General features: G+C 38.3%; 2 protein-coding genes across 3 annotated transcripts; one reads left to right on the top strand and one right to left on the bottom strand.

Annotated features, from left to right (window-relative positions):
- The first annotated feature begins 2,832 nt into the window (after nucleotides 1-2,832).
- On the top strand, nucleotides 2,833-6,068 carry LOC141842217 (alpha,alpha-trehalose-phosphate synthase [UDP-forming] 6-like). Of its 2 annotated transcripts, XM_074730440.1 has the most exons (4): nucleotides 2,833-4,952; nucleotides 5,040-5,313; nucleotides 5,551-5,867; nucleotides 5,906-6,068. In XM_074730440.1, exons 1-3 carry the CDS (start codon nucleotides 2,947-2,949, stop codon nucleotides 5,860-5,862), a joined length of 2,592 nt encoding a protein of 863 aa, XP_074586541.1. In that variant the 5' UTR covers nucleotides 2,833-2,946; the 3' UTR covers nucleotides 5,863-5,867; nucleotides 5,906-6,068. The 2 variants fall into 2 exon arrangements, with proteins under 2 accessions (XP_074586541.1, XP_074586540.1); XM_074730439.1 differs by having other exon boundaries at nucleotides 5,551-6,068.
- Nucleotides 6,069-7,338: 1,270 nt separating this feature from the next.
- LOC141842218 (uncharacterized) lies at nucleotides 7,339-12,393 on the bottom strand. Its single transcript, XM_074730441.1, has 6 exons — nucleotides 12,291-12,393; nucleotides 11,678-11,740; nucleotides 11,493-11,572; nucleotides 9,154-9,262; nucleotides 8,061-8,384; nucleotides 7,339-7,959 (listed from the first exon to the last, which is right to left on the bottom strand). Exons 1-6 carry the CDS (start codon nucleotides 12,291-12,293, stop codon nucleotides 7,633-7,635), a joined length of 906 nt encoding a protein of 301 aa, XP_074586542.1. The 5' UTR covers nucleotides 12,294-12,393; the 3' UTR covers nucleotides 7,339-7,632.
- Nucleotides 12,394-12,535: the final 142 nt, after the last annotated feature.

Below are 12,535 nucleotides of genomic sequence, written 5' to 3'. Positions count from 1 at the left end.
TTATATATAAAATTTATAATAAAGAGGATTTGCAATGATTTTTAAATCGTTTCTAAGGTGGTATTTGTAGATGATATATCAATCTTTATTATGGATGATAATCTATATTTTAGGTGGTATTAAATAATAACTTCGTAAATGATACAACGCTATAAAACAGATTGATATAACCTACTGTCCGGGCGCATTAATGGTTGTTCTAGAGAATTCAACAAGAAAATTAAATTTTAATATATATTTTAAACCTTCGGTTTAGTTGGATTCGAAAAAGTGCAATTATATATTAGTTTTTGCATATTTATTGATTAGAAAATATTTTATTTTATTTTATTTTATTTATTTATTTATTTTAAATGTCCTTGATTCACTGGCGTATACCCTTGCACAAAATTGAAGTAAAATCCAGGAAGATCAGAACAAGAAGCACGAAATTAACCTGTTTATTTGCAAATAATATAATATTTTTCTCAATTTCAAGTCAAGATTAAATAAATAATCATAGTGTAATCCAAGTCACCATTATCAACATATCTATTAAATTTATTGGTTGATCTCAAAACTTTATTTTGGTAATTTAGATGTGGTTTTAGGAATTCTGATTAAAGCTTACTGAAATGTTTAATTACAGTCAGGTTAGATTTACTAATCAGCTTTTAATTGTATTTAGTTTTTCTAATCTATGGCCATTCATTGCTGTTAAGAATCATTTATTGCAGAATATTATAAATTAACAGCATGATATGTTGAAGAATATCATGCATTATTTAATAATAAACAATATAAGGCTTAAAGCATCACCTTTTATTTTTTTTAAAAAAAGAGTATAATGTATATAAAATATAAAAAAAAGATAATTTCGGTTTTTATATTAGATTCCTTGAGAACAAACTTTAATTAGTACCAAAGTTTATCACAAAGTATACTTTCACTAAGTCCTTAAATATTGATCTATAAGAATTATACATCGTGGCTCCTATAATTATTATAAGGACATGTAAATAGTTAGTAATCTTAAAAGATATCAATTGTCAAATTTTTGAGAGATTTATCTAATTCAAGTTTTCATTTTTGGTTAACTTTGCAAAAATAAAACAAAAATAAATTTATTTACTATGTTGGAGATGCTTATAAATAAGTTTGATATTAAAAAAATCTCAAAAATACAAAAAAAATTACAAGTTTAATGAGAATATTGACTTTGTGCATGAGCATGCATATCCTTTAGATCACTAATGCTTTTTTTAATATACATTTAGCTTTTAATAATAATAATAATAATAAAGCACTTGCAAAGAGGCATGCAGCTTGATTCTTAAGCTAACAATTAAAAGGAAAAAAAGAAATAATTAATAAAGGAATCTAATTTATTATAAAGTAAAGGCTGACTATATGATGCCTAAAGAAAAGCATATTATATTTATGTTAAGACTAAAAAAAAAAAAAAATTGTCTAGAGTGCTCGATAATAACGAAAATTTAAAAAGAGAGACGCACAATACACAAGGCCATGAGTTATCATTATTATCCATATAATTATTGTGTTAGGATAAAATCTTTCATGATTTATCTCTTTATAAATGACTACGAGATCGATCGTATAAATGAGATGTTCGAGGTCAATGTATGATCTTTGCCACATGAATTATTGTTATCAAATGAGATTAAAAGAAGATGATAGTTGATAAAATCTTATCTCGTGGATCACATTTTCATTGAATTAACATATAAATGTCACCTTCGTTGCTTAAACAATCTTGTCTTCTATGTGAAAAAAGCATTTGGATGCCCTAATTTAGTCAAGTCCCACCAACCTATCTTTTTTATTTGAAAAAATATAAAATCTATACTATTTCAAATTTCTACATCTATATATCTTCTTCCTTGCCATAATCAATCACTAGTAATTTAATTTTCCAGAGGAGGAATGGTAATTTTTTGTTTGATAAAAAGAAAATTCTTATTTGAGTGAATTTCCTTGATGTCTTGAGTAAAATTTAATAATATTAGTGCTAATAAAATTTAATAATTGTAAGTTTGTAACTCAACCTATTTCATCATCGGAATCAAAATTCTTACAAAGGACTAAATTTAAATCTTAAATAAAAATGGATTAAAGTGACAAAAGGTGAATTTTAGGAGTAATATGATAATTTCCTAACTGCTTTCCCCAACAATGGGGACGTGAAAAGAGAACACGACGGCGGACCCCACTGTCCACATTGGAACGTCCACCAATAGGTAGCTACGTTTTTGGTCGGTCCCACACGCAGGAGGGAATCCCAGTGCCGGACACGTGGACGATGGACACTGTTATCCGTCGCGGCGCTCATCGAGCCACGTGGCAGAGATACCCAGGTGTGTACATTGGTAATTGCACAAATTCCGCAGGGTTGAAGTGAACCATGTGTTGATTGGAAAAACATACGGGTCCCAATCGATCTACTCTGGCGGTATGCCAGTGAGTGTAATTGCTGGGTGCGTTTGTTTATTTTCTTGTGCTCATACTATTATCACTATAAAAATGGAGCTGAGCCAAAAGCGGATTTCGAAGAAACTTTTTCCATCAAATTTGGTCTATTTTTTGTTTGTCTGTTCTATGGATTGGAACTCGAGATCGAAACATTTTGGTGATTTTTCATTTCTTTGGAGGAACTTTTCGTTGCTTGATGCGCTTTTCCTCTGGTGATTTGTTTGTTGCTGTTCGTTTATACTGAAGGAAGCGCTTAAATCGGCTGCTCCTCAGTGCTCTTTTGGAGTATTAGATCCGATTTGGTTGAGAAATTTCTCGGCTTTGCTGGTTTTGAGCTTGCGATTTGCAAGTTCTGAGCTGGTAGTGGTTGAATCGTTGTTCAGTGGTTGTGTTCGCCGGGATTTGAAGTGTTCTGTGCTGGGATTTTGTTGGTTGAGTTGGAAAGATCTGGTCTTTGAGCTCAAATCGCCGGAAAAAATGGCGTCGAGGTCGTATTCTAACCTCCTTGAGCTAGCATCCGGCGAGCCGCCCTCCATCAGCCAGATCCGGCGGCGGATTCCTCGCGTGATGACCGTCGCCGGCATAATCTCCGACCTCGACACCGATTCCGACTCCGAGGGAACCTCTCCTAGCTCCTCCTCCTCCCCCCGCGACCGCACCATCCTGGTGGCCAACCAGCTCCCCATCCGCGCCTGCCGCCGCGCCGACGGCCGCGGCTGGGAGTTCTCCTGGGACGAGGACTCCCTCCTCCTCCAGCTGAAGGACGCCATCGGCGACCACGTCGCCGACATGGAGTTCATTTACGTCGGCTGCCTCCGGGACGAGATCCCTCCGGCCGACCACGACGAGGTCAGCCAGGTCCTCCTCGAGACCTTCAAGTGTGTGCCGGCATTCCTCCCGGCGGATCTCATCGCCCGCTACTACCACGGCTTCTGCAAGCAGCAGCTCTGGCCCCTCTTCCACTACATGCTGCCTCTCTCTCCTGATCTCGGCGGCCGCTTCGACCGCTCCCTGTGGCAGGCCTACGTCTCCGTGAACAAGATTTTCGCCGACAAGATCCTCGAGGTCATCAACCCCGACGATGACTTCGTCTGGGTTCACGACTACCACCTCATGGTCCTCCCCACCTTCCTCCGCAAACGCTTCAACCGCGTCAAATTAGGGTTTTTCCTCCACAGCCCCTTCCCTTCCTCCGAGATCTACAAGACCCTCCCCGTCCGCGAGGAGCTTCTCCGCGCTCTCCTCAACTCCGACCTCATCGGATTCCACACCTTCGACTACGCGCGCCATTTCCTCTCCTGCTGCTCCCGTATGCTCGGCCTCTCCTACGAGTCCCGTCGCGGCTACATCGGCCTCGAGTATTACGGCCGCACCGTCAGCATCAAAATCCTCCCCGTCGGCATCCACATGGGCCAGCTCAAGTCCGTCCTCACCCTGCCGGAGACCGAGAAGAAGATTAAAGAACTGAAAGATCAGTTCCTGAACCAGGGCCGCGTAATGGTCCTCGGCGTCGACGACATGGATATCTTCAAAGGCATCACCTTGAAGCTCCTCGCCATGGAGGAGCTGCTCAAGCAACACCCCGAGTGGCGGCGAAAGGTGGTCCTCGTCCAGATCGCGAATCCTGCGAGAGGCCGCGGCAAGGGCGTGACGGAAGTCCAAGCCGAGAGCTTTGCCACCATGAAGCGCATCAATGAGGCCTACGGCGCGCCGCCGGACTACGAGCCCATCATCCTCATCGACGACCCCCTCCCCTTCTCCCACCGCATCGCCTACTACGTTGTCGCTGAGTGTTGCCTTGTGACGGCCGTGAGAGACGGCATGAACCTTATTCCTTACGAGTACATCATCTCGAGACAGGGGAACCAACAACTAGACAATGTCTTGGGCTTGGACTCGTCGACGCCGAAGAAGAGCATGCTCGTCATCTCCGAGTTCATCGGCTGCTCACCGTCGTTGAGCGGAGCCATCCGTGTCAATCCATGGAACGTGGAAGCTGTGACCGACGCCATGGTCAATGCCTTGGAGATGAAAGAGCAGGAGAAGCAATTCCGCCATGAGAAGCACTACAAGTATGTGAGCTCACACGATGTGGGCTACTGGGCAAACAGCTTCTTGCAGGATCTGCAGAGGGCTTGCAGAGACCATTCTCAACGCAGGTGCTGGGGCATTGGATTCGGATTGCGATTCCGAGTGGTTGCTCTCGATACAAACTTCAGGAAGCTTGCCATGGAGCATATCGTCTCGGCCTACAAGAGAACAAGAACAAGAGCCATCCTTCTGGACTACGACGGCACACTGATGCCACAGGCATCGATCGACAAGAGCCCAAGCTCGAAATCGATCGAGATTTTGAATGCCTTGTCCCGCGACAAGAACAATGTGGTGTTCCTGGTGAGTGCAAGAAGCCGTGCCACTCTTAGTGATTGGTTTGCTCCTTGTGAGAGCCTGGGGATTGCTGCTGAGCATGGCTATTTCTTCAGGTTGGTTGTTCTAAACTTGATCAATGGTTACCCAATCGAAATCTTTCGATAGATAAGAGACTGGCATTGAGATGAATTTGATTTCAGGTTAAAGAGGGATGCAGAGTGGCAAACTTGTGTTCCTGTGGCAGATTGTAGCTGGAAACAAATTGCTGATCCTGTGATGAGGTTGTACACGGAGACAACTGATGGCTCCACGATCGAAGACAAGGAAACCGCACTTGTATGGTCATACGAGGATGCTGATCCGGACTTTGGGTCTTGCCAAGCTAAGGAGCTTCTTGATCATCTAGAGAGTGTGCTTGCCAACGAACCTGTTTCAGTGAAGAGTGGTCAGCATATTGTGGAGGTTAAACCACAGGTAAGATATCAATATATACAGTTTAAGGATTCATTTGCCGTTACAGTTAAGTCGTATCAAGTTCATAATTCACATCATGAATTGGAGACTCCATGTTCACTTGATGATCTCACAAATGATTCTAGTGATAATAATGCTAAACCACAGACAAATGTTTCCATGTTTTTTCTGGTCTTTTCTTTCATGATCAAAACATAAACAAAGTAGATATGCCAACTTTGCAAACTATTCTTATAGGGTGTGAGCAAAGGCCTGGTAGCACAGCGCCTCCTTTCGACCATGCAAGAGAGGGGTTCAGAATCTGGCTTCATATTGTGCATCGGAGACGACAGGTCTGATGAGGACATGTTCGAGGTGATCACTACTTCGTTAGCAAGCACTTCAATCTCCCCCGCGACCGAAGTGTTTGCCTGCACAGTGGGTCAGCAGCCGAGCAAGGCCAAGTATTACTTAGATGATACAGCTGAGATTGTTAGGTTGATGCAAGGGCTGGCCAGTGTCTCAGAGCAAGCTCTGAGGACCCAGCAAAACGGCGAGCTTAGCACTTGAAGAAAGTCTGGGGGTTTGATTCTGCCTGCTGCTTGAGACGAAGTTGCTTACCAACGAAATCTCTCTATGGGGTAGTTACTGCAATGTACATAAGATCTTACTACAAGTTTTTATAGTGTAATATTATGGTTACTATTTGAGCTCCATCTCGGAAACTAAGAGATGAAATTTATGGCTATGCTATGTTCCTTTGCTGCTTCGCTGTTTGCTGGATTGTTAGTTTAGAGTTTGATTTGTTCTTTGAGTTAAAAACGAGCATAAAAAACTCGTCGGCTTATTTCAAAAGGGTAGATCCATCTATTAATTACCCATCGACGTAAATGTTATGGCATTGACGAGGATGGAGCTTATGGTACATGTATCCTTGTGTTTCTCTATCCAGTACAGTTCTTGATGTAGAGCTGTAGAAGCATTGCTTGTGATGATAAACTTGGTAGAGCTTTCGGGGGAGAAAAAAATTCCTTCCAAGTCTTGTCATTGAATGTCATTTAGTATCTTTTTTTTTTTGTTTCTTTTATATAGAGTTTTTTTTTATTTATATATAATAGGCAATGCATAAATAATATTAGAATTATTGAAATTATTAGGACTATTGTGTTTGATATAGACACGCATAAATAGACATGACAAACAAACACACTCGCACAAATAGACGTGACAAAGTTCAAGTTGAAGATGCCAAATAGTGACATCAATACTCGTCTTCATTGAAATAGCCAATATAGCTTCTCACACTCAAACAACAAATAGCTACACATAAATACTACATTTTATTAACATCATATGATTTTTATTTATATTAAAAAAACGAAGTTTACACCAGGAAATTTCTTATTATTAGTTTTTTAAAACTCTTTTATTAATTGTAAATGCACAGGCAAAATTGGCAACTTTTCATTGGAACTGCATCAGTTGACAAACTCATGGCAACAATTTTCTGCATCAGTTACAGCTGATCACTTGATGCTAATCTCATAGTTTGTTAGGGCTGGGAAATGAGAACAATTATTGTTATATAATTACAAGGTGATTTACTTACCCTGGGACTTCTTGTCGATCCTGAGCCACAAAGAAGCAAGCATTCTTGAGCTGAGATATCTTCTCATGGCACATGACATGATGTTCTCAAAGAATTGCACATCTCACCAATAAATCCTTTTGTTCCAACCTCTCATCATCATTGCCTGAATAGTTCATTGAAATGTGAATCTTCACAACAACACCAGAAGGAAGAAAGAAAAAAAAGGTTAAAGAATATTTTGCTATTATACCTTCAGAAGGCTGGTGAAAGCTTTCAGTTTTGAGGAGTTGACATCTCTTTCTTCAAACTCAGAATTCTCATATACTTATAATGATTACAAAAAGTCTTTACCTTTCACCAGGAAACATTTTGCACTGACAAATTATTTCCAACAAACAGAAACCTGATCCCTATACTTTTCAAATATATAATACTGTTTTATGTTATAAGCCAAATTCTTCACTTTAGCATGCAGATGATGGATTATATTCAACTAGTAGCCATACAACTTGATATTGCGCTGAAATACATTCCAAGTTTTAACCACAAACCATGTATTTAGTGTTTACAAGTGCAGTGTATTCAGAGACTATAACATGATGGATTTTTGCCCCCCAGTGAAAGCTAAAAGCAACAACTACAACCAAGTAAGATAGCATCCAAAGCGTAAGTACTAATGAAGTAGTTGAGAAAATTTCCTTTTTGAATGCAAAGCCCATGGAGAACACACCATAACTGAGTTGAAAACATTAGCGCTTTCTGAACCCCATGTCGTGTTGCCAGGACAAAGGCTTGACTCTTCCTGCTAACAAGGTTGATGCTGCGGTTGCTTTTATTTTTCTCCTCTTTGCCACGAGTTCGGCCCGTTTATTTCCTGACATAGAGGTTGAAGACTCTGAAAAGATCGATGAAGCTTTGATTGCTGCACGTTTGTCCTTGCTGTTCTTGTCGAACTTTGGTGCAAATCTAACAGCAGCTGCATTAGCTGCATCTTCTTTTGACGGAGGAAGAAGTCTTATGCCAAGGCCCATCTTTCTTGAAGTTTCTTCTTCTTCTGCGACCTTTCTCTTTTGAGTCTGAAATTGGAACACAACGCATGAAGGAAGCTGTGTGCAGTCTACATATGGAAAACAAAGTAAAAAGGCCAAAAAAACGAAACAATCAGATAGCAAATCACCCTAAGACGAGAACGAAGGGCTCGATTAAGGCTATAATCCTCAGCATGCCTACTGTCTGAAACTCTTTGAAGACGAACTAGAAGTGGTTCAGCCTCTTTCTTCTTTCGCATATCCTCTTCTTGATGCTCGAGGCGGTAAAATGGATCAGAAAGCTTCCCTCTTTCTTCATCAGCTGGAAGGGCAAATGTTTCTGCATCTTCAATGTCATAATCTTCTGTCTTCCGTTGTGCTCCACTGATTATGACATATTCTGTGTTCTTTGGATCGGTCTGTATTACAATTTCATGCCGACAGCAAGCTGACTTCATAGTAAAGCTCCATATCTACAAAAAAAAACAAGAAAAGAAGAACAAGACGACGACAACGACAATACCAATTAGACATACATGGATTTGGCAGACAACTTAGAAACACTTCAACAGAAAAACAACAGCGGAAATAATACTGAGTCAACAAGCTGATTGCAGAAACTAATTATTCATTTGCACAAGAATATTTCTATATCTAACACTACTTTTAGGGTGAACCCGTGCAAGCTCACATGTTTGTTGGATGATATCCATCCATCTATGTTCAGGAAATCTGATATAGCTGTCTACTCCCATCATAAAGGTCTATTCACCTATAAATTTTCAAAATCTTGGCACCCATATGAAGATTAAATAGAAAATGATTCTATCAAATTTGAAAATCTAGAAAATTTTTTAGAGATTTCTTATCCAACAAATACAAGGACGCTGCTTTATTGATTGGCTTTAAGCATATTTCACTCTCCTAGTATCACTTCTTTCTCATTTGTTTACAAGTCTTCGTAATCCTGTCCCAGTCACCAAACACAGTTTACAAATTGTAGGTCAATAATTAGTTCTCAATGAAGCAATTGGCTGTTGTAACTTTAAAACTGATCTAAGTGAATTTTAGAAGCTAACTTATTGCTGATGTGTATACAAAGGAATTTATCAAAATGTCAATATATATATATATACACATACTTGAGACTTCAGAATGCACTTTTCTTTTATATTGCACTAATTTCAATGTGTTTGAAACGTTGGATCAATGGTAGTATTAAAAGATCATTTCACAGCTTACCTTAGTTGAGTAATAGTTGCCAACTTGCTTTTTCTCTGCATTAAACCTTACACCTTTGGCAATCATATGATTGCATCCACCACACCAGACATTAAATGGCATCTCAAACCTGCAGGAGATAATTATACTTTCTGAAAGTAAAAGTCATACCACAATTTTTATTATATTTTTGGTAACAAGATATGCACGATTGTATACTTAGCTATATTGACTTGTGGCCTTTCAGAAATAGAAAGCAAACATATTGAGAGCGTATTCTTCAATTAAAAAAGGACAATGGTAAGATGCTGTCTAAAAATAGGTTTTTCATTATTCTTATATCATCAATTATTAATTTTTGTCCAATTGGAATTACTATGTTTATTTCCTTTTCAAAAATCCAAAAATAAATTCTTCTAATGGCTGAAGCAAATTTTCAAGTAACTAATACTCATATTTGCTTATAGTATCTGAAAGAATTAGACAGTTCATCAAGGCCTCATATGTTCACCAATAATTTTGTCCTGATATATACTTTGAGAACAAGATTAAAGATTCCTAGTTTTCAGATCATATCTGGTCCTTTTGCATAACCAAGACTTCTAGACCTGTTTTAAATTAACCCAAATTGTAATGTAATCACCATAATAATTTATCCTTGTTGTCGTGTGCCCATTCTGACTTGACCAAGTACCAAAATCACACAATTCTACCTGTTCAATCTTAAAGTTCTTGTCTCCTACTATTAGAACTGATCAGCTAATGGCACATATATCTTGAAAGTTATACTTCACTACAAGATACATCATACATAAAACACTTCCTATTCCCAAAGCAGCATCTGTTGCAGCAAGGATATGTTGATGTTGCACTACCAGTTTTCAAGCACATAAATAATTATTGGAGTATCATCCTTCTATTTAGTATCTTTAAAATAGTCTCCCAGTAGCATCCACTTTATGGTTTAACATACCAGAATACAAGTGGTTCTAACTGGAAGATCAGACATTCAGTATAGTACAGATCTAGCTGATACTCATTTCCCTAATATATATGGCAATATCAACACATATCAGCGCATTTTGTACACTAGTTGGAACTTGGAAATATTGCAAAAAACTCAAGCTTACGATCAAGGTAATATCATTATGAATTAACGCATTTTGTGCTAGCAGACATTAGAGCAAGTTATAGGCCAAGAGGCACTAGATCAATACAGATTTTCATCTATTTCCAGTGGTAATATCATAATTATGAATTAAATATCGTGTTTTGTGCTAGCAGACATTAGAGCAAGTTATAGGCCAAGAGGCGCTAGATCAATACAGAGATTCATGTCCGACAAGGACTCCTACATTATCAAAATTTCAGTGATGCAAATCACCAAGATGTTTATTCATATGGAAATGAGAAAGGAAATGAAGCACATGAAAAGGCACAGAGATTCATATTCTATCTAGAAGGAACTGAGAAACAGAAGAAAAAAAAGGGAGGAAAACAGTGCTTGACTTATCAAAATGAAAAGGAAATGAAGAGAAACTAAATTGCATTGATAACCCATCGGCAAAATGAGTCAACTTTTATTAATTGAGCTCTCAAATCTGTTGCCTCAAAAGATCCCTCCGACTAAACACAGAGGAATGGATTTTTTTCCATTTCCCGTCAAAATTATCTTTTGCCCACTAGCTAACTAAGAGGAATTCTATAGGGTTGTAGAATCCTTGTAGCAAGAAAACATTACGAGGTGCATCATCCATGTTCCATCGTGATTTGGATAACTAATATTTGATTCATTAATCAGCCTCTAGGAAAAGGCTACATAAATTGATCGTCCTTAAAACTTGAATCCTATATTATATGGAAAACTTTGTTCTAGGAGTCCCCTATATGCAGTCATAATAGGATGGCCTATTATGACTGAATAATAGGATGGCCTATTATGACTGAATAATAGAGAACTTTCTCAATCACCTAATTCTCCATAGACTAGATCACATTGATGAACCTTTCAACTAGATAAGGAATAGCCTCCAATGGAGAAAGAAAAATGCAAGACAGAGAAATGAAAGTAATCGGAAAACACATGCTAAACAGAGAAAAGTTGTATGACTAGCATTTGTGACTGACAAATTAAACTATCTTTAATACACTTCCGAAAGTGTATTGTGAATGGAATCCATGCAATTCAACTCCACCCCACCAATTTTAAAATAAATTTGCATAATGATTATAAAGCAACAGGCTATTCATTCAGAAAAATTACATAATATAATGGGTTAATTTTTTTGCAAACGAAATAAAATAATATGCAAAATCTGTCATGAATTTTACTATTATTGCTTTGAGCATCGGTCCAGTACCTTATAATCAGTATGCCTTGGTCTATCTTTCTTGCTCTTTCTCTCAAAGGATGCTGCCCCTGAAACTTGTTCAAGGAACCCTGAAAGAAAAAAATTAAACACATTTGTCACCAAGATTACCAGACAAAATCAAGCTTTGTCAAAGCAACTTTCAGGCATAACATAATCACAGCAAAGAGACGTACCTTTTTGGGGTCCCATTCTGGTGGATAGTAGAAATTATCTGCTCTAGCAGCTGCGAGAGAAGACTGAAAAACAAAACAGAAACATGAATTAGAAACAACGAACCGTCACAATAAGCTCATCTGATGCAATTTAAAGAGTGATGAGCTATGAAAACTAAAAAATAGTTTGTACTTCTTACAGGATGATTCAAGTTCCTTTAAAGTATTTTTTTATTACTATTATTATTTTGAAATCTTATGATAATGAAAAAAATTAATTTCAACAGGTGGAATCAATCATCCATTCCGACTTCCGTTACCTACTCAGCGCGCAGCTTACATGATGACTTTAAACAACAACCGAACCCTAAATAATACGCACGCGAGAAATCGAACAAGCAGAAGGGCAGAAAAAAGGTTGTCATGGAGATTTAATAGGAGAAATCAAAATCCTAAAGACATGTAGAGAAACCAACAAATAAAAACAATAAATCAGCCATCTATCAACAAATACACAAAGACGCCGTGATTTGTGAAAGAGGATTAGGGTTAACACACTCGGGACTTTAATCATTCAACGTAAGCCAAAAACACGACTCGAAAGGAAAAGATTCATAGGGAAGATCGAGCTTACCATCTTCGATCAGAATAGGGGACGAAACGCCGGTGCAATCGATTCTCCGATCCCTCTCGACGGGGAGAAGAAATTGGATCCAGAACCTCTTTGTTAAAGAGAAAATTACATATATATTTTTTTCCCCGCATAGATTCTTGCTTTTCTTAAACACTCCCAGAATTTTGAAATAACCTTTTTGCCCCTGTAATTTCAAATTCTTATCAAACGCCCCTGGTTTATAATCAGTTTGCGCCATATAAATT

Source organism: Curcuma longa, chromosome 11 (assembly GCF_044706935.1).
Source record: "Curcuma longa cultivar G26 ecotype Majalengka, Jawa Barat chromosome 11, ITB_CL_G26_1.1, whole genome shotgun sequence".
Classification (NCBI taxonomy): Eukaryota; Viridiplantae; Streptophyta; class Magnoliopsida; order Zingiberales; family Zingiberaceae; genus Curcuma; species Curcuma longa.
This window is presented reverse-complemented; position numbering and strand designations above follow the sequence as displayed.